This window comes from Lagopus leucura, unplaced genomic scaffold, assembly GCF_019238085.1.
Source record: "Lagopus leucura isolate 7727_CA_CO unplaced genomic scaffold, USGS_WTPT01 Super-Scaffold_739, whole genome shotgun sequence".
In the NCBI taxonomy this organism is placed as follows: domain Eukaryota; kingdom Metazoa; phylum Chordata; class Aves; order Galliformes; family Phasianidae; genus Lagopus; species Lagopus leucura.
In genome coordinates this window covers 22,217,909-22,239,736 of record NW_024962255.1, presented here as the reverse complement: position 1 = coordinate 22,239,736, position 21,828 = coordinate 22,217,909, and the positions used below count along the sequence as shown (strand labels likewise).

Here is a 21,828-nt window from a genome sequence, read left to right as displayed (position 1 = left end):
TGAATGCTGAGCTCTTGGAACATTTAAAAATAGGTAACCATTGAAATGAAGAGTAAAAATGTGCTTACTGTGGCATTTCTTATAGAAAAGTTATTTGATACAAATGTGCAGGACTTGAAGACCCTGATTGGCTCGAACTAGAATGAAAGGGCTTTGAAACATGGTGACTGTTCCAAGGATAAATCCCAGCTGTGGGCCAGCTCTTTCCCTCTATCTTCCACCCACTTCTGTATTAACACCACCAACAGGCACAGGTTCAGCAGCCCACCCTGTGAACTGCTGCTTCTGTCCCAGGAGAATGATGGCACAGCCTTGAGCTGTGGGAGCTCGGCAGGAAACCAACAGGCATCTGAAGGAAGGATCCTTGGGATCAGCACTCCTTACCCAATGTGCTCAGTTTCTATAGCCCTGGACATGAGGCACAGTTTAAAAAAAAAAAAAAGTCAGTGCTGTGGACAGATTTGCTCTCCATCGTGGTTTTATGTTATTCAAAAGTGCCATCTTGGACCTATATCCTTTCAGTTTTTAAAAGAAAAAGTTACAAAAACTGGTAAACAAAAAGTTAGTCAGCATACAGCTAAGTTTATATACACCGAAATTTACAGGCTTGTCATTACGTGACTTCTGCCACAGACCACTGCACATTTGTCCCTAACAGCACAAAGCTCGAACCAATGGTTGTTAGAAGTGACAATGGGTCATCGCTTTATCAACAAGCATAAAGATAGTCAAAAATAGAACTATAACTACTTATCTTTACATCTGCTGATTGACATAAGTAATCCCTCCCACTCCTGCAACTCCCAGTTGCACATCCTGCTCTACGACACCGAAACAAAACTGCGTCCTTACAGATTCTTCCTTACAGCAGCCGCTTTTCTGCTGATGCTCAAACACACAACTGCTGTCACAACGCTGATTGAGGACAATTCCTCCAGGCAGCTACATTGTCCATGCAAGATTCCTTGGCACTTCACACGAGACCAGGAGAGGACAGAGATTCTCTTGCTAAAACGGCGCGTTCAGCAGCGTTATCCTCCTCCAGCAAATCAGTCTGAATGTGTGATGGGCGATTTTCGCATAGTCCCCTCTCCCAAGCTGGCTTATTGCTGGCTGTGTTCAGCTAGACCATATGAAGATCCCCACCACTCCCCGCCCAGATGTTAAGGGACTGCAGCACTGGAACAGTTTGCTGTTGAGCACTTCAAAGGCTTCTTCCAAGGATAACAACATCCTTTGGAAATCCTTCCATTTTAGCAATTTCGAAACAGCCGAGCTTGCTGTAGAATTCCAGAATTCTTTTATCATCTGGCCTCACTTCACAAAAGGCCCCACGGGAGCCTGGAGAGGAAAAAGAGGGACAAAAACAGTGAGAGAAATACTGAAAGAGAGCAGTTGAGTACTAGAGTCCCCATCTATTTCAGCATCTCAACCCAATCAAATCACCGATTCAATTCTACAAGCAGCACGGTACCCAAAAGAGACCAGATTTATGGCAACACAGCCAACCATTCCCTAAAGGAGCCACACATTGCAGAGATCTCGTCAGCATGAACAAACCACATCCCTCTGAAGACCTCTTATTTCACATAAAAGCATCCTGAAACCCTGAATGTTGGCTCAGAAAAAAAGGCACTACAGGAAGGTACCAAACTGTGCAAAGACCTGTGAACCTCAGACGTGCAGTAAGGCAGATGGCCAAGTACTTCCCATACTGAGGGTTTGGTAATTGTTCACCAGTGCACACTTGCACATGTAGCAAAAAGCAGCACTGTCACTGCCAGCAGGGAACATACGAGCATGGACACGCTGTTCAAGATGGACATGAAAGCACACATTTCTTGTCAACTGCTCCCTCAGCTCCTCCTGTTTTCTAACTTGCAGGGTAACGGCTAAAGCTAAAAGCTACCTTTAATGAAGACAGCAGCAAAAGTTAATTATAAAGGACTTCCGGATGGCTGTTTACCCCAATCTAAACACCAACTATGGCAGACCCAAGACGTAATTAGGACACCAAGCATTCTGAGTGCAGTAAGCTTACCATTAGCCTTTAGAGAAGAGAGCAGGCAGGCCATCATGCTTTTGGCCACGCTTGGATCCGTCACTTTTTTGTGGATATCAATCTTTATCAATGATGGGAAGTTGGCAAGGAATGATTCTGGCAATACTTCTTGTTCTTCATGGAAGCTTAGCATTATTTTCTGAAAAGAATATGAGAACCAGATATTCAGTCACTGTTAGCTTTTTATTTTCATTCATTCCCAAGGGAAGTTGCTTTGCTCACAGAATACACCTCTCAAAACTTTTCAACTGCACCTGACTGCCATGGGTGGCTGTAGCTGTAAGCTTCCTATCCTCCCTATCCTTCAGCTCACAGCAGCCTGAGAAACCCGTACTGCTTATGCAGTTATCCAGACCATTTGCCCCAAAGCCAAATCTGAAGTACCCTCATCATACAGCTGCTGGCTGCAGAACTTTGAAGCCATTACAGAGCACAGGCTCACGTAAACAAGCTGCCTAACTTTGTGTAACTGAAGGCTGCCACTGTAACAACCAGAACTGGGGCTTCCTCACACAAGGAACCTTAGCATATCAGGGTTTTTTTCAGGTCAAGCTTAGACACCTTACTGTCAAATCCACAATCTGCTATCTCCCACACTCCTGCAGTGACAGACCAAGTCTTTGCTCAGTGTTGCTACTTCAGACTGGTTGAACCACTTCAGATACAGAACCAGGCCAGGCCCTCTGGACTTCAACACAGCTATAGCATGCACAGTCCCACAGCATGCATTCAGAGCCAGCCATGCGGTAGCGAGTACCAAGGAAACGTTACAACACAGCACTCAAAAGGCTGGATCTTTCCTCTGTGAAACAAAACATCCCATTGGGTTTGGGTCTCAAGAAGCAGTTAAGTAAACTAAGAAACAACTGAATCGTAAGAGATGTCAGCAATTTGAATCAAATGCTCTAAGAAGTTTGGAACAGGAGCTTTTCAGACTAAAGTGGAGACAGATTAGTAAGAGATAAGAGGTCAGTAAAGGAACTCTTTATTCTTTGGGAAAAAAAAAAAAAAAAAAAAATCAGAACTTTTCCCTACTGATGTTTAATGGCAACAGCTTCTAAACAACTTACTGATGTTCTCTCCTTTATGGTGTCAAAAGGCTAAATTGAGAAAAACCCACAGCATCCATCTCAATAGCAAGTACAAAAAACCTTCTCTGCTCTCCAGGGAACATCCTTCAATACCCATAGGCTTCAGAAGCAGACTTTTTCTGAAGTATTGTACTAGAAGCAGGAATCCTGGGTTAAAAACATTCATAGACCTCTGAATGACAAAGCCAGTTTAATAGCATAACATACCTCCTGCTTTCTCTTCCCCTGAAGTTTGGCTTTAAACATCTGGAAATCAAAGCTTCTCCTTTTTGGACCTACTAGAGCTTTGCTCTGCTTTGTTACCAGAGTCTTCATACACATGGGAGCTTTCCTATGCAGTTAAGAGCAAAAATTGCACAAATCTAGAAAAACAAAGTCAAAAGACCTACAGACTGCAGACTGAACTTGAGCTCCACTTCAATAACAGAAGTGAGCTGTAAGGTCACATTCCCTAGCTGCACCCAATGCAGAACACACACATTTGGAAAGAACAACGTTTGCTGCAAGGCTGTTTTTTTAAACCCCTTCTATGCACACAACACAACTGGCCAGAGGCCACAGACTGAATTACCATCAGGAACTGGTGAGCAGGACACCATTCTGCACCACTTACACCCATCACACCACACAAATGGTTCAAAGATTTTAAGTGGAAAAGCAACCCAGTTCTTGATGTGGTTTTCCATACTTCAACTGGTGCATCTGTCAGACCTGAACCTCTCGTGCACGAGGACACCAACGTCTCATTTTGCAGAACAGAAACAGTGCTTCACTTTCATCAAAATGTATTTCTCTTTAAATTAATGTTTGCTCTTGGTTTCAAAGCTCCTGCCACTTAGCAGTTCCAAAAACCTGTGTACTTACTGCATCAATTACTACTAAGTACACCTGGAAGGTGCCTCATAACACAGCTGCATCTGACACACAGTGAGCACTTTCAGTATCAGCACCTAAGATGTCAGATACTATGTTCAAAGACAACAGAAAGGTATGAAAAATAAATTACAAAAGCTTTAAATCCAAAGAAATACAAAGGACTGCCTTTGAGAGAAAGAAGAACGCAGCTCAGCGTTAAGTCCCAGCCTCACAGGTTATACCAACCTCTGCCTCAGACAGCTCCTTGTCGCTATTTGGTTTAGTATATTTCTCTTGCATGAAAGGGATCCAAGACATTTTGCATTTCTTAATGAAAGGAGTCACATCAACTGTTCCCAAAGCGTAGCCACATATGCCATCCTCATCTTCCAAGACAAAGCAGTAATCCAGGCTGAGGGTGAGCAGACCTCCTACTAACCTGCAGAAAGAAGCAGCCACATTCAGCCAAAAGCAGGTCCTATTGAACAGGCACGCTCTGTGTGTTCTGGATGAAGCTGAGGCCACCCAAAGAAGTGACAGAGCTCTCCAGCAGTGCAAATAAATTCTTACAATGCATCAATTAACAGACTGATCAGCTGTCAAAACTCAGTGATGAGCACCAATAGTTCAGGATCCTCACAGTTTAATTCTATACAGCCTCGGGTCTGATTCAGCACACAAACCTTCTTCACCTGTTGTTCTCAATATTCCTGCTGCCATTACCTTCCTGTTCATTTTTTTGACAGCAGTTACACATCCTTTCTTAACTACCTTCCTGCCCCTCACAGAGAAGCTTCTTTACAAAGTTCTACCTAAAATACACACCCAAGACACAACAAAATAGTTGCTCACTCTACAGCTCAAGATTTAATACTTTTACTTCTTGTCACTGCTTTAAAACGTTGATGCAGGTAGACTACAATATGCATTTCACAACTAATAAATAAAAATCAATGCAGTTGCCTGGCATGCTAGTCCTCAGAAAGTCTTTCAATTACCTGAAGAACCATACTAGGTTTAAAAAAAAACCACCAGAATGTCACCAGATACCCATGATGTACTTTCACAACTGAAGTGGTACTATGATGCATGAGTTTCTTAATATAGACGTTTCAGCTCAATCTTTTTTTCTAACAGCTCACCACACGTGACCAGAGCATTAACTGAGACACAAGTGTTAACAGTATCTTTTAGAAGTCAGTTTCAATTTCTTAATGATCACAGATGGCTTTTTTGCTTATTTAAGTCAGAAGTTGTGCATCCTGCACACACACACTTAAAAAAAACCCTCAAATTAAATACAGTGCCACAACATCATCCTTCGTAACCACTTCTGTCAGTTCACTCATTTCTAAGACATACTTGTCTCCAATTAAGTCTGGCAGACTGTGGAAAGGTTGATCAGCTCCATCAGCGTACATTTCTCTGCAGATCTTATATACAGACGCCTAGGAAGGGAGGAGAGATCTCAAGTCATGAAACTCAGAAGTGAACTCCTTTGTTTTAGAGAGATTTCATTAACAGCTCCACTGCTCCACCGTAAGCTAGTACTGACAGGACTTCACTTACACCAAACAGGAGCACACATCTCTAAGAAAGGATCAGTTCTCCCCCCTCCCCAACTACTACTATCTCACAGTCACCTGTCCAAAATATTGGTTATGTTCAATGGAAGGAAAAGAAAAATTAAAGGTCAACTTTCTGCATGTTTCTACAACTGGGGATTAATCCTGAAGGCTAACTACTAAACTTTCACTGGAAAGAAAGCCACACAGACTATTTCTAAGAAGCCAGCTTTAGACCTGCATTACAGCATTGAAAGGGGCTCCTCTTCCATACTAGGAATTACCAGAAAAATTACTGGGTGAACAGGTACACCCACCCACCTCTACAGTCACAGCACTGCATGTGCTCCCACTGCACGAATTCCACTATCAGCAGGGAATCATTTTAGCCCACTGCTGAGAAACATGGAAGGCATCACACACACAAAAAAAGGGAGATGGAAGACTGCAGTCATGCTGTGGGTGTAACTGTACTGCAGCACAGCGGGCTGTTAAATCATAGGCAAATCACTTATCCTCCATTCTCCTGTAACCTGCATTTGTTTTTTGCAAGATACTGGAACATCTGTTTCGTTAGAGGATGGAGGGACTCTGAAGGAACCAGTGTTGCCACAAAAGGAAAAACATCAACAAGGACAACAAAAGGCAGAAGCAGTTACCTCATCCTTGGGGAAGTAGGGCCTTATGGTGTACACCTTGGAAGTGGGCGTTAATGGAGGCGGTTGAAAAAAGAGGTCATTTGCCCCATCAATAGGCAGCAAACGCTGTGGAAACAAAATACTTGATGTGAGTGCATGTACAAGATCCCAAGACTCTCAGGCGTGCACTGCAGACTGCCAAATTAACATTTGCTACTTGCAGGCACCCCAGAAGAAGGTGGGGTTGGTAGGCTTTACAAATGCAAAGACCTTACTCGAATAGAAAATATCCAATTGGTGTTTTGGAATATGCAATTGAAAAAGCACATTAAAAGCCTGCTTATCCTATCTACTTTAAAATGCTTTTACCAATCGTATCTACACTGCCTCTATAAGAACACAGAATGTCAGGAGGAAAGGTTTGGTCTGAAGAGGGTTAACTGGCCAGAGGAGACGCTTTATCCCAAAAGCAAAGCGCTGACTCTATTTGCTGCGCGCAGAGCACCTGTGAGGGGGGAAAAGTACAGCACCTGAAAAATCCATGAACAAATTCGAGTTGGTGTAAGCAGACTCGAGAACAGGTTTTAGAGTATTGGCCAATTGAATCTTTCCAAGAAAACACGCTGCTGCTTTATTTAGCGACATGCATTGGGGTCGCTCCCTCTCTTTGCTCATGGAATTCCCATTGGTGGACAAGCATGCGCGCATGGCGCGACTGCGGGCGCAGATAAAAATGCTGTGCGACCTGCAAAGAAACAACGTGAAATGTACAACTAAAGCCGCTGCGCTTCGCGGGCGCGTGGGACAGGCAGCATCTCCTTGAGAAACTACTGTAGAAATGGGAGGAAAATTATTTTAAACCAAGCTGTAAGGCTAATGGGCTTTGGACCAGAAAGCCTTCGGCAGACCAATCCTTCCAGACCTCTGATGTGCAACAAAAGGTTTCTCATAAAACAAAGAAAATGTCATTCAGTTGTGAAGTCATATTGATACCTGGAACTCTCCTGCTAGACCACCTCTAAAGGCCCAGGGTTCTTGGTCTCCACTTAAGAACTGTGCTGAAGATTGACTACGACACCCTGTTGAGATCAGATCCAAGCGGAGAACGTTACGAGAAGGGGGATTTCCTGGGTGTCTTACATGTCCAAAAAGCTAACACACACTTGTGGAAAAAGCTCTCTAACTGAGCTATAATCCAGGGCTTCGGTAGAGGCTGCAATAATATATGATTTATAAAGATTTTGTATGACTTATAAAGATTTTGTATGATTTATAAAGACTTTGTGCTCATGCACCAACTGCGGTATTTCAAGTTTACAGCCAGCAACAGGTAACAAGTAACAGGTCAGTTTAAGAACACGTGAGGTGACTGAGACAGCACACCTCATTCCAGAACAGACACAAGAATGCTGCCACGTACAATTACAGAAGCCTGCCAGGCTTTCTGCACATTCTTCTGTTTGTCCACTTGTGGCAGAAGCATCTGGTTCATCTACAACAGGAGAACATCTTAGATGCTGCTGGACTCAATAGCTACTACTGCAAACATAAGCAGTTGAAGAATGAAAATTCCATTATCACAGCCTCTTGAAAAAAACTGGACCTTTCTGAAGTCACATTTTATTAGTTAACATTTCTACTCTCGTCAGAAAACTAGGACTGGCAGTATGTGCAAACAGTTTGGAACAGTTAAGATAGCCAGGAGAGCTGTACGAAACAGCATTCTTGCAAGAGACTAAACAGATTTATATAATCCAGGCCATACCTTCACAGTGCCACTGGTACGTGAGTTAATTCTAGCTCACACTAACTAGTACACCCTGTCTGTCACAGGTAATACTAGCTCTGCTTCTGCAGCATCTCAGTTTTTCCTCTTCAAGCATATCAGAGGCAACAGGGTTCCTACTGATCAGTCACAGGAGACCCATCAATGTTCTTAGCTTTAGGGTTAAAAAAAAAAAAAAAAAAGCTTCCATTTGACTTCTTACATTGTTCCACTAGCAAGACAACACGGCCTTCAATAACCAACATAACAGCTGGCAGGAGGAAAATAAAAGTGCCGGATCTGGAATGGAGATCACCTGCCTAGTTTTCTGACAAGATGAGCAGCGCAAATATTCTTTTCCTTTTGTAGACAGCAGTCTAACTCCTGTTCAAGTAACAGTCCCAGATCAGTACAGACAAGTGTGTTGTGCTAGTCAGAGAGTCCCAAAGTGTGCCAAGTTTGACATTGATTGGAATTTAGGAACACGTGTTCAGTGTAAACTACCCTAAGCACCGTCAGTATCAGAAATGATCCAAGCATCAGAATTTGGATGTGGCCAGCTCCCACGCTTTAGCATTCTCACAAAAATATACTCTTCACATGGAAATTTAGTCAATAACTTGGAAGACGGGTTGTCTCTCCTTTGAGACTACAACTTAACTAGCACTTCCAATTATTACAGTACAGAGCTGTGTGAACGAAGAGCTGTATGAACAAAAAACATAGTTAATGCCTGCATCGCTGCGCAAATGTGACTTCAGTTCATGCCTATCACACATCTAATCTATCTGAGCTGCCTCACAGACAAAACCTGTCCATTTTAATTAATTAATGACGACGCGCTGTGAACATCTGGCGCTGTCCATCCAATAGCAGTAGAAACTTGTGCTGAAGATTCTCCCATCTGTACACAATGGGGAAGAAGACAATAAAAGTCATTAGTAATCCATAGTACTGTACAGCCACAGTAATTTAAGGGACTGAATGCTAGCTGGACTTGGGAGGAGAGGTGAAAATGAACATTCAGCGGACCATTGAGCACACCATCATGAGAACTGATGTGTTTGGATTTGGCCATACCTGGCTTTACATAAGTTTATACTTGTGATAAAACATAAGCTAAGGACAAAAATCTCTCTTCTCACGGAAGCATTATTAGTTTAAGACTACTCAGCTGTAAACACCCAACTCCTACAGTGAATTTTTCAACTCTCTAATGCCAGTCATGATACCGGGAAAAACAAAGCTGAAGTCAGAGAGTCATCTATAAACATTTCATTTCTGAAAGCAATTCTGAAGCATCTGATGCATGTAAAGACTTGAAACCAAACTTAGAGGTACCTAGGAAAACTAGAAACAATTTCATCTGAAGTAAGGGAATGCAACAGGTAGCTAATAAAGTTGTAATGCAAGCTGGGCCCTCGATGTTTTGAGGTCACAAGAAACTGTGTTCTGTTTAGAGAATGGGTCTAGAGTTTTAAACAGACCAAGTTATCAAAAAGAGAGAATTCTTTCTAGTTAAACGTCAACTTACAGCAAGGATAGTAAAGCTGGGGGAGTGGTGTAACACTTGTCTTAAAACCACACACACTACAGCTTTTCTGCAGCATTAGGCAGAGATGTTCATACAGTACGATTCTGCCAAGCTCTCCTCTGTACTTGACATAAGGCAGTCCTGAAAGCTCATCTTCGTTATTCACATACACATAAGGATCACTTATTTAACAAGCACATCCACAGGAAGCTTTTCAGTAAGGCCTGACTTGATGTGTTCACAAGTCTGTGTCTCAACTTAAAACTGTCAGTATTTAAAACTACAATTTAACAATCCAAACACTTGCATTTGACCAAGGTTGTGCAATGGTTAACCACTGTGAGGATTGTAGGATTGTGACAGCTACAAAACGTGTGACAAGAGACCATCGGCTTTGCTGCCTGCTGTGTACGTCAAGCAAGTCCACAGCATATTCCTTACAGCTGCATTGAAACCTGAAAGTGAAATGAGGTCACTGGAATTACCCAGGCCATGCTGGTGCTATCTGCCAACTTTGGATCCCTCAAAAATCTTTCAGGAAAAAAAAAACAAAAAACAAAACCAAAACCACAACTACAAGCATTTCCAGACCAGCTTACATCTCAGACTAAATCAGTCTAGAAAGCTCCACAATTTCCACCCACTGTCAGAAAATAATCAAAAAACAACAACAAAAAAGCAATTTGGAAGGTGTTTCAAGAAAATAATTTTGCACCAGAATAGCCTTATGCTAAAGCTCGCATGCGCACAGGGCTGGGAGGATCAGCTTCCTCTTGGCCAGGCCCATTTAAAGGTCACTGCTGGAATTGTTCTGTTGAAGACAGCAACAGTGTTATCAAAACACAGCAAGCAGCAGGTGGCTGATGTGGTCACATTTCGTAGTGTCATTTCCAATCATGTACCAGGGTACCCAAGGAGTTATGGGGCGCAGTCCAGTGTGCATTCAGTCAAGAATAAGTTAAAGTCAACACTTACGTGTCAGATGAGATTCAAGTTTCATTAGCCCAAGAAGAAAAAAAATCAAGGTCTCCAATCTTAAACATCCAGCAGACTTCACTTTAATCCCAAAGCAAATTCACAGCAGGCATTGATTCAATAGTGAGATAAGAAAACCTTTAAAACGGGGTCAAACCAGACCCTGTGTCCAAGAAAACATACTTGCATGATGTTTTGTTTTCCCCGTGGGCTAATTCAAAACACAAAAGAAGATACTCTCTCTGGGATTATAATGGCTCCCAATGCACCTACCTAACCATTGCACAAAAGATTTCACCATTGACATAATACTCTTGATATCCCAGACGTAGGAGTACATATCATAAAGGATTGTTCTGTTGGCACAATTGGAGAGGCGAGTGAACATTCCCATCACCAAGCTGCACATCTCTTCAAACTTAGCTGCTCGGTTACGCCACTCTTCTATCTATGGATGGAGGGAAAAGATCCACAAGATCAAATACTGCCGTCTAGGGAGGACAAGTACTCTAAATAGGAAGGATGACCACGCAATTCCATGCTTTGAACCACTACATCACACGTGACTCACAAGCCTTTACTGTTCTTAGAAGCAAAGCCAGTACAGGAAGCACTGTTCAAATATGCAGACACTACAGAGCTTAAAACAGTAAATTCCACTGGATGAACAAAAGTTATTGTCATCTGTGGTTATGTTTCATGCTACCTACCCTTCAGCTTCTAGAAAATGCAACACCTATCTCTACTTCAGAAAACAGTCAACGTTGCTCAGGATTTTGATTTAAAAGGAGAGAAACAAGCTTAAGTTACACTCACTTTTTCAGCATCCTTTCCTTTGCAGTTAACACTGACAACGCTGCTATTTGCTCTAAGCCACTGGAATTCTCTCAGCATCTGTGCGCCTTTGGGCCCATGTTCATATGGGAGATAAAACAAGTCAGCAAGAAGCTGCAAGTCCTCTAAAGTCACTGGTTCTACTGCGTAGAGTGGTTTTTCATTTGGCCCAGGCACAAACTGTTCTTTGTTAATTTGTTCATCAGTCTGCATAGGGGCAATATCACTACCAGAGTCCTCCTGCATAGACATCTCCGGGGACTTAGATTCAGCTATGCTCTCCTTATCGGTATCCATTGGCTTCAACTCCTCTGTCATCTTCGCCTCAGCGATATCTGTCAATATCTGGTTAGCATTCTTGTCTGCATCATCTTGTTTTTCTACCACCATGTCCATCGGCTCCTCATCAGACTGCTTCTTCTCTTCCTCCTTTACCAAGGCTGGTGGCTCGCTGCTCAGTGCTGCGCCTTGACTCATGATGGGTTCCTGGTAGACTGTGGTGACCACAGTTGCTGCATTTAAAGACGACGGTGCCACCAGAGGCCCTACGTCCCCTACAGCAGTTTTAGCTCCGCTGTGGGCCACTTGCCTACCTGAGCATAAGAAGAAACAAGTTTAAAGTTGTCAGTATCAGCCAACAAACATTCAAAAGCAGCAACTTGTACAAATCATGGATGATTCTGTTGTCATGGCAGCCAATTATGCAGCTTCCTTCTGGCACTTTGCCTGCTCACGTCTGTCACTGTAATTCTAACTACAGAATTAGTATTTTGGCAAGTTTCCCCTTCAGATAACCACCAAGCAAAGATAGGGAGTTCATAAGATGAGTTAGCATGCACTGCCAGCAATATTTCTGATTATAATATCAGTATAAAAATCTTTTCAAGTTAACGTTTTCCCTTTGCATCAACTGACTTTTATTCCTATTCAATGTAGATTAAAATAAAAGAACAGATGCTCAAATACTTCAACCGCAAAAACATGATTGGGGAAAACTGAGATATTCAAGATCCAAATGGAAAAGGTTTTAGGCAATTTGTTCTAGCCAGCCCTGCTTGACAGAGGACTTGGTTGAGGTGATCTTACGAGGTCCCTTCCAACCCAAACGATTCTGTGAAAGCAGAGGAAAGTGACACTACCACTCCTCATCCAATGTTTCTGCCACAGCTGAGTTTTAGAGAGATCTGAAACGTTACAGTAGTTCAAAAGGAGAACTGCAAAGAGCAGAGCTAGGAGTCAGGAGAAGAGATTCTTCGACTCCACCAACAGCTATAAGGCCACTCTGACTACCCAAAACCCGTGTTTGAGAGAAACAGATTTTACCTCGAATCTCAAGCTCCCAGTGCTACAAGAGGAAAGGTGTACAATGCTGGAAGGAACCCAACTGGTTTCTGTAGACAGAAACTCAGAAAAACAAAACCAGCTGAAAACAACTGGAAAAACATGGACTCTTTAGGGGCAGTATCATTTTTCACAGTAATCTAACACCCCCTCAAAAAAAATTCTTCCTACTCTCTCAGGTCCCACAGAAATCTAGTAATAACTGCTGGGACTGACAAGATTCAGACACTTTCCTGTCTTAGATCAGAAATGCCAGAGGATCATCCTGCTTCAAGGGTGCTCCTGCTATCAGCTGGGTCACTAAAGGCACACTGCAGAATATCAAGCACTCTTTTTTTATTAGGGTTTCCCCAAGAAGCAAGGCAGCGAGTACTTCCACAGACTGCAGAGATCCGTAAAATAGTTTGAATCTAAGTGCAAGTACTGAACATGTAATCACATTTTCCTACCAACCCCCAAGTGATATCAAACCAAGCTCACTGCTGTATTGTTGAGGTACTCCGAACTCCTGAAGCCATTCAGTTAAGGCCAACTTCAGGGCCATTTGTGGGCTGTAGAGAACATCTGTTTCAATGTCTTCATCGCTGCCCTCATTTTCCAGTTTAATCTGGATAGAAACGGTACTGTCTTCAGTATCAGCTACAGAGAGAAGTTTATAAAAAAAAAAAACCTCACATAAGTTTCATCTAAAATAGAAAGAGATGACGTTAGACAAGGCGCTCAAGAACTCTCAGTCTTACTTCACAAAGAAGGACAAAGAACTGAAACTTAATTGGACAAAGCAGAAAGCTATGGTCACTATCAACTATCAGCACACAAACGGTACGCAGAAGTTACGTGTAACGACATTCAGAGCTGATCTGATCTGCTTCTACCCCAGTGTAATCAAACCCACGGACACCTGTGTCAAATACAAACCACACAACTGGTTTTATCGATTTCCTGAGATGTATCTGTAGCGTGTGCCATTAGACTTGAGATGCATCTGTGATTGCATAAAAAGTACTTTCAGTAAATAATCTGGATGCTTGTTATTTTTCAGGTGTCCTTTACTTCCAGGACAGAAAATGCTAGGCTATCTTAAAAATAAACCGCAAGGAAAGTCTAGAATAATTAAAACAAAACAGTGTAAATCACACAGTTCAACACATGCCCCAGCAAACAGGTACTCATACTTACTCATCACCACATCTTTTCTCACTCCATTCATGTTAGACTTGTACCAGGTTGCAAGTGTGTGAATAGCAACATAATTGGCTTCAAATTCACAGTTTGGATTGGTCAGAACTCCCTTTAGTCGAGGGATGAGCTCAGTTGACCGACCTTTGTAAGGTCCAAGAAAAAGCCTCTTTTGATCATAATCATTAGCATGAATGTTGTCCCAAATAACTGGTGCTCTCCTGATGATCTTAGAAACTTCTTCAATGGACTCTACTGGAATGTCTTTGGATACAACTTTCGGACCTAAGAGTGAAAGGAGACCATGAGAGTGCTCTGCGTACGCACGAGGATTCACACTCCTCACATCAAACAGTTGGACGTGTCTGTTTTTGTTTTGTTTTGATTTCTTATGAAATACTTCTGATAAATCACTTGGAACACCAGCACTGAATTAAAAAAAAAAAGCTACTTCACCTGTCCATAACACATCAATGCCAGGAAGCAGTTTTTCTCCTACAGTTCGTAAATATGGAGACTGAGCAACATTTGGGTAACAGAAAGTTCCACAGTATTCTGCAGAGGAAAAGAGAATCTTATTAGAAAGATGTAGAAATATGACAACATGCTTTCACTGGAGAAGAGAATCCTGAAAGTTAACCTCTAAATCCCCAATAGTCTAAATTAGAAGGGCATTACATATGCTGCTTAGCAAAACATCAGACAGCAAGACTACAGCATTTATTTTAAATTGTTCAAATGTCAAAAATTTGGAAGAAAACAGAAGTCCAGGTTACTGTACACAATATTGAAGAGAACTAGAAAGCATTAGACTAATTATAGAATGACCAAAAATCTTAAAAAACACAGCATATGATTTGTTAAAAGAAGTCTGCAACAGAACCAGAACTATGGCAGCCAAGGAGATAAACACAGTAATTCACAATGGTAACATTGCTACCAAATGAAGTTTTCAATCTAACAACCCTCACCAAACACAGTGATACTGTCTCCATTACAATGAAATATTCTTACAAGTGATAGGTGATACTTAGAATTAAAAAAACCAAAACACAAAGCAATGATGGACCTTGAGAGTCATCTGATATTTCAGATTGAAAAAAAAAAGGCAACTCAACAACGAATAGAAGCGAGTGATCTTACTAAAACCAGCCACCACTGGAAGAAGCGAGCATGGGAAGTGCAGTGTCTCTATTTTAAGAAACCTCTGGGAAACGAATAGCTAGCCCAGACTTTGGTACAAGTCAAACAGAAGTCCTCATTTAATCTAACTTTTAGTTCTTGAACCATTCCATCAAGCTGCTGCTTTGCTCAGCAATAAACTTTTCAGAGATGCGTAGGTTTGGCAAAACCTCTACACACAAATTCCTTGAAGCTTTCTTTATTCTTCAAATGACTCCCAAAATACTGCCTACAGTGACAGCGAGATATTAAACCAACTTCTCAAACAATAGCATAATGGGTCCTATTGTTTAAGGCTGAACTAAAGGATTCATCCTGTTTTACCTGTAGGACAGAAAAGGAATGTGTCTGGTTCTCCCAGATATTGGTAAATCTCATTTGTTATGGATACTTGAGCATGAGCAAAGGAACTAAACACTTCTTTGTCTGCTGCACACATGTTGTGGTCAATATCATCAAACAGCAGGGCAAAAGATCTGCAGCCAAACTGGGAAACCTGAAACAAGAAACAAGAGTGAAACTTGTTTTTTTTTTTTTAAATTAAAACAAATTGTGTAAATTTCAAGATTTAAAATACCTTTACAACAGGATAAAACATTTAAAAGAATTAGGAAAAAGTACTTCAGGAATTATTCTTCAGCTTATAAACCTGTAAGAAGGAAAAGCTATGAGAACAGAAGGGAGAAAGTCGGTAGGACAAGACAGGCCTGTTATCTATCACTGTAAAACAATGAGCATTCGTCTCTGATCCACTGCCCTGCCTTCCTCAAAGCTGCTTCTGAAGACCTTCAATCTGTTCCAGTTCCTACAACAACGTTGATTTCAGTGGACAGACAGCTGGGAAAGAGTTACCTAACATGCAGCAGCATTTGGACAAAGGAGAGCAGTTAATTATGGGAACAAAAAAGAGGGATACACGTCAGACCTACCACCAAAAGACTTATTGTGGATAAGGGCTCTTGTGTTGGAAACGCATCTTAACTTCAAGGTTCTAAAATATCCTCAGGACAACATTCCAAGAACAGCCTTCAAAATCTGACAGCAGATTTTATTTTTTTTTTAAATCTAGATGATCAGTGGTCACTTCTGCGAGGCAACCTGAACACATCCATTCAAACTGTCCACTGAGGCAGCCCAGTAAAATAACATGGTACTGAAGTTTTTCAAGTTAAGTAGGACTACAGCTGCAGGAAGCTCAGATCACATTTACCTGGTCCAGCTTGCGCTTCAGTGTGGATACTTCTTTGGGATTTGAGAAAGTGATGTCAAGCCCAGGTGAGATGGCATAGATGAACTCTATTTCATGTTCACGTGCAGCTGATATCAGAGTCATTAGCTGCTCTGGAAATCAAATTCAAATATTTCAGAAGGATTCAACAAGAAACAGCTTCCAAACTATGTGTAAATAACGAACTCTAGGTGCCTGTGCTACCATAACAAAATAATAAATCAAGGGATTTGCTCAAATTCTGGAAAAAAAAAGGGTTCTTTTTAAATATCACAGGACAGAAGTAGTTGCTTTAAGAAACAAACCTCAAATTTAATCTTACATACAATGAAGAAAACTAGTTCTAGAACATCTAATGGTATTTGTTGTTATTTGAAGTTCCCTTGCAGTACCTTCTAAATTATACTTCTGCCGTGATTCAGTGACATCCAACAAGGATTATTTAATTTCAAGTAAGTATCACTTTTCCCCTCACTCAAGGAAAACAATAATCCCAAAAGCCAGTAAGACACTGCAGAATCTGCAGAAGCCAGAGGTGAATAAAAAGCCTTGCATCACCTATTACACAGACCTTTCATGCCCTGACTAGCCATAAGCTGCTTTTCTAACCTGTGCTCACATAAAAAGCCATACATTTTTTTCTCCTCCTTTTATTTATTTTTTTCTTTAATGAAGCAAATCATTCTGTTCCACCATATGGCTCAGGGGATCAAGAGCCAGAGGAAGGAGCACTTCTAAACAACCTTTCCCAGAGACGGGAGGGGGCAGAAGTAATTTTCATAAGACAAAGCCTTAAAAGCAATTTTAGAAATTATCCACAGAATTATAGTTAAAAGAAGCAAATCCATGCTTGTACCAAAGCTCCCTTAAACACGGCTGCAGGGTATTAAGAACAGGTCTCAACGCATATCTGTAACTGGCTGCTGTGATTACATACACAAGTGTACAGAGCAGCGACCGATTCACTGAAACAAATCAGAGTGGCCTGGTTGAAAAGGACCACAATGTCCAGTTTCAACCCCCTGCCATGTGCAGGGTCACCAACCACCAGCCCAGGCTGCCCAGAGCCACATCAGCGTGGCCTTGAATGCCTGCAGGGATGGGGCATCCACAGCCTCCTTGGGCAATCTGTTCCAGTGCCTCAGCACACCCTCTGTGTGAAAAACTTCTTCCTAAGATCTCCTAGATCTACTCCTCGGAAGCAGAGCAGAAATAGAAGTGATTACCTGCTTCCTCCACAGAGTACATTTCCCGCCAGAACATCCTGTGCTTGTAATCGTCCTTTGGAGCATACAGGTATGTATTCAGTCCCCACTTCTGAAGCCTATGAGCACAGGATGAAAGCCTTAATTGCAAGAGCAAGCTACAGATCCAGAAATGCTATGTTTTATTTGGCTCGTGTTTTTTCTCTACACCCCTTCATTGAAGATTGTGTTGTACTATCAAGTACACACTTGATATGGGACAAATTTGGTTTAAGAGAGACAGGACTGTGAATATGCATCTCCAGAATACAGACAGTATGCAAAAGGCTGCTCTAGGTTAAGCCTGAAAAGAATTTCTGTTCTAAGTGGAAGATCATGATTACATTACACTGGAATGTGCTGCAGAGAGAGGAAGCATGACTTGCCTTCTAAAAAGTTCTTTCCTCTGCTCCATAACCCAAGGTCTTCCATAAAAGCCTACAGGAAACAAGACCAAAGTTATCCAGTTAGACGTTAAATAGTGCCCGTTCCATGAAACGAAATACTACAACCAACCCTTCTCTCATTTTCTTCCTCTACCAATAAACTGATTCTACTACATTCATCATGAAGTTTCCCAAAGCAGAATGGAAAAAAAAAACCTAGCTAGACAGCATTACAAAAGTGTAATAAACCAATCAGATCTAAATTTAAAATGCAATTATAGCTTCTTTAATTTTTGATGACCCAAAGCCTGATAAATTTGGCCATTAAAGCAATTAATTTTCAGAACCCAAACTGAATTCCTGAGCACATGCCCTTCACAAGTCAAGTCAGCACTATGGTAAGGGCAGACTAAAGAGTCGTAACCTAACTGGACTATTGCTTCAGACACCTGGAAAACACCTTCAGCTGTAACACGAATACTGGAAATGCCTGATTCTATTTAGCAGCATTACAACACTTAATTCCAGATACAGATTAGAAACCTAAATACATACACATAGCATACAAACACACACTGAGGAGAACGATAGGTAAGTATGAAATCTTGAGCATTTTGCTGAATTAATCACCCCAATTAACGGGTTTCTTGTCACAATTAACTCAGTTGATCTCCCACACGACAAGTGCCTACCTCTCCAAAAGCCAAGATAGTCTCTGAATAATCATTTAAAAACACTTAGAGATTTTACAATGGTGTACCTTCGAGGTCACTTACTTTGCATGAATTCTAACACATTCTGGGTTCAATTCTACTCCTCCCATTCCAAAAACATAATGCTTAAATAAAAATAGAGTGCTTTTTGAAGTGAATTCACTTAGACCTCTGTGCAAACAGCTCAACCAGACATGGGCACTTTGAAACAAAGCTTCAGCCTGGCAGTCTGTGCAAGACATCAGTTCAAAATGTGAGCAGCATCTCCATTTTCAGAGCTATTCACCGTTGTAAATCTGTTCTTAAAGAAGCCAGAGAATGCGCTCCTACAGCCTGTCAAAGCTAACAATTTCTACACGTTCACAACCATTTCATTCGCCCATTAAGAGATCAAAGATCATCTTAAGAAGTTTAAAGCAGGCTCAAGTTTTCAGAATTAGTCTCCCAGAGAGTGACCTCAGACTAACTGGCACCACAGCGTGGAAAAGCTGAGTAACTACTGCTTCTCACTGAACTGCGAGGTGACGAATTGAGGATGGTGTAACAGAGGAACAAATGAGAGAACAGCTGCAATGCATCTGAGACTGCTTCACCCAGAAAAAACTCCTCATTTTCACTAGTGACTTCATGCTGACTAATGCCAGTCCGAGGAAGCTCAACAACTCACAAACAGAACAAGTAACTGTAGCGCCCAGTCAATACCACCCACATCCCGTAACTTGTTCAGAACATTTCTACTTCACCAACAATGTTGCTGCTTCAGACCTAGCAGCCTGGAGCAGAGCACGGGGCTACTGCAAAAAAAAAAAAAACAAAAAGCCAAACACAACATGAAGAACACGACGAGCAGATTGAACAGAACACTGAAGAGAACACGCTAGTCAGAACTGATATGGTACTCTTCCATCTGTCAGCGCATTTCTTATATTACTGATGTCATCAGCTGATGGCTATCCTTGGATCTCTATCTAACTAAAACTGACCCGGTTTTCTATTACTCCCTCAAGACTGCATGTCAGGTTCACACAAAGTCACGAGATCATGCCAAGTATTCATATCCCAGCTGCCACACTCACCACCACTAAAAGCCAGGCTGGCTGTCCTGGAGGATGAGCACCATCTCTGTGCATTCCAGAGCTTACATTTTATTACTCTCAAAACGGTGCACTCAGTGGACTGTAAGTTCCTCACATTCTTTGAGTGCATTCCCAGTATACTTGCCTGCTATTTTACTAACTTTTACCTCCTCTTCCTGCAAAACATCTGGACTCTGCTGTTCACCGCTTTAATTACACGGTATCTCTAGGCTGTGTTAGCTGCTGCACTATGTGTTTACCTTTGCTTCTGCAGTTAATCTGTTCTTCTCTTAACCCGATAAGCCTCACGTTACTACAGAGACCGGCATTTCCTTCTGCTCCCACTTGCCTCAGCCAACACAACTGCTGCTTTGTTTTTACACTCCCTCATTCCTAGTCTTCTGTACACACACAAGGCTAAACAGATAACTCCCAGCTAACATTAGACTGCTTCACTGGGCAGGAGCCATTTTCTTGCTTCATTTTACTACGTAGTCATGAACTCCTATATTTATAGCAGCTGCTGCTAAATACATGCAAATAGATCTACAAGGTAATTAAAACACCCCAAAAAACGGCCACGGTGCACACACAGTGGTTTGACACACTCTGTGATGCTGTGCTCAAGGCACATTGTTCAGGAGTGTGAGAAATCACGCAGTTACACTCTTTATTTCTGCTCACTACTACCTGCCTCCAAAGGATATTTCTCCACAGAGAATGGTTTAATAACCACTGGTTTAATAACCAGCCCATCTCTCTCCACACTGGCTATATTTAAGCCCCAGCAATGCCACAAAGGAAAGGCATGAACCAGGCCTAGTGCACATCACACAGCGATGTACACTGGAGCCAAATGCTCTATTTAAGATATGAACAAAAGACGTTCTGCAAGCAGTGCAGATACTGACTTTGATAAACTGCCCATTCCGCTTCTCATCTGTTAACGCTTTTGTTCTCCTCCTGGAGAGTCATTATAGATACCAAAATAACAGCAGTCCACAGGAATTTAGAGGTATTACAAGCCAGCTAATTAAGTAGGGAAGAACACATCTTTCTCGCTGGCTTTCAACCATCTACCTTAACCAAGACGGCAAAAACGCACGTCAATTCTGTAGTTACTGACAAATGGAAAACGAGCCCTTCTCTTCTGAAGCTTCTGGAACAACTTAAACCTTTGAATAGAGCCTCTATAACAAACTGGGTGAAAGAAACATCCTACAGCGCTGTTAAAACGTTAAGCCATAACACCGCAGGGCAGAGGGAGCATCTGACATTAATCGCAGAACAGATGTCTCTGCGATCACCTACTCCTTACCCTAGAAACCCAACCCGAGCCGCGCGTACAGCCGGGCTAATCGCAGCGGAGCGCTCCCCTCCCTCCTCCCCCTTCCCACACGTACAGCACTCGAGCCGCCCGGCCTCCCACAGGAATCCTCGGCCCGCCGCGTTAGCCAAGGCCCGCCAGCCAGCGGCTCCCGGCACGAGCCGCCCCGCCCGGCACCCGCGGCTGCCCCGCCCCCAGCCCGCACCGCCCGAGCCCCGCGACCCCCCCGGCACACGGCGCCGGGATCTCGGCCTCCCCTTCCCGCCAACTCTCACCTTCCACCACGCCACAGAGGAAGCGGCGGGAACCCAGCGCCGTCTCCGTCTCCGTGTCGGTTTCCTCGCCCCCCGGGACGGCTCCTGCGGCGGCGCCCGGCGGTTCCAGAGGAGCTCCGGACGCTCCGGCCGGGTTGGGGCTGCCCTGGGGCTCCTCCAAGGCCGCCTGCCCCTCCTTCTGCACCATCCTGCCGCCCGCCGCCAGGACCCCCGCTCTCCGGGCCGAGCCCCCGCTCCCCACCCCCCTTCTCCCCTTTGTCTCCGCCGCCCCGGGACGCCGCCGCCGCTTCCTGTTTACGGGGCCCTGCGCCTGCGCGCCGAACCGGCCCCGACCGGTCCTCACCGCTCCGCCCGCGGCTCGGAGAAGCGCGGAAACGCCGCCGCGGGGCCGAGGGAAGCCGGGAACCGGGCGGGAGATCGCGGCCAAACGCCTCTCCCCGTCGCGCCGCCGGGAGCGCGCGGCTCGAGCGGGAACGGCGGGCCGACGAGAGGGAGCCGCCGCGGGGAACTGGCGGGCGGAGGGGAGAGCCCGCCTACGGCGCGTGCGCAAAAGGCGGA

General features: G+C 43.2%; 1 protein-coding gene across 3 annotated transcripts; it reads right to left on the bottom strand.

The window, feature by feature from the left end:
* Nucleotides 1–403: 403 nt before the first annotated feature.
* On the bottom strand, nt 404–21,475 carry OGA (O-GlcNAcase). Of its 3 annotated transcripts, XM_042862966.1 has the most exons (16): nt 21,271–21,475; nt 17,880–17,931; nt 17,476–17,573; nt 16,232–16,362; nt 15,346–15,517; nt 14,296–14,394; nt 13,840–14,124; nt 13,141–13,299; nt 11,302–11,912; nt 10,759–10,933; nt 7,205–7,290; nt 6,233–6,337; nt 5,371–5,456; nt 4,255–4,447; nt 2,042–2,201; nt 404–1,341 (listed from the first exon to the last, which is right to left on the bottom strand). In XM_042862966.1, exons 1-16 carry the CDS (start codon nt 21,455–21,457, stop codon nt 1,205–1,207), a joined length of 2,736 nt encoding a protein of 911 aa, XP_042718900.1. In that variant the 5' UTR covers nt 21,458–21,475; the 3' UTR covers nt 404–1,204. The 3 variants fall into 3 exon arrangements, with proteins under 3 accessions (XP_042718900.1, XP_042718902.1, XP_042718901.1); XM_042862968.1 differs by lacking the exons at nt 7,205–7,290; nt 10,759–10,933; XM_042862967.1 differs by lacking the exons at nt 17,476–17,573; nt 17,880–17,931.
* Between the last annotated feature and the right edge of the window lie 353 nt (nt 21,476–21,828).

What these genes read in the sequence shown, in the direction of transcription:
- OGA (XM_042862966.1), bottom strand. Translation starts at nt 21,457, where the DNA reads ATGGTGCAGAAGGAGGGGCAGGCGGCCTTGGAGGAGCCCCAGGGCAGC. An exon ending in CCTCTGTGGCGTGGTGGAAG is followed by an intron (nt 17,932 to 21,270) that starts GTGAGAGTTGGC and finishes TGTTTCCTGTAG; the next exon opens with GCTTTTATGGAAGACCTTGG. An exon ending in ATTCCTTTTCTGTCCTACAG is followed by an intron (nt 14,395 to 15,345) that starts GTAAAACAGGAT and finishes TTTCCTCTGCAG; the next exon opens with AATACTGTGGAACTTTCTGT.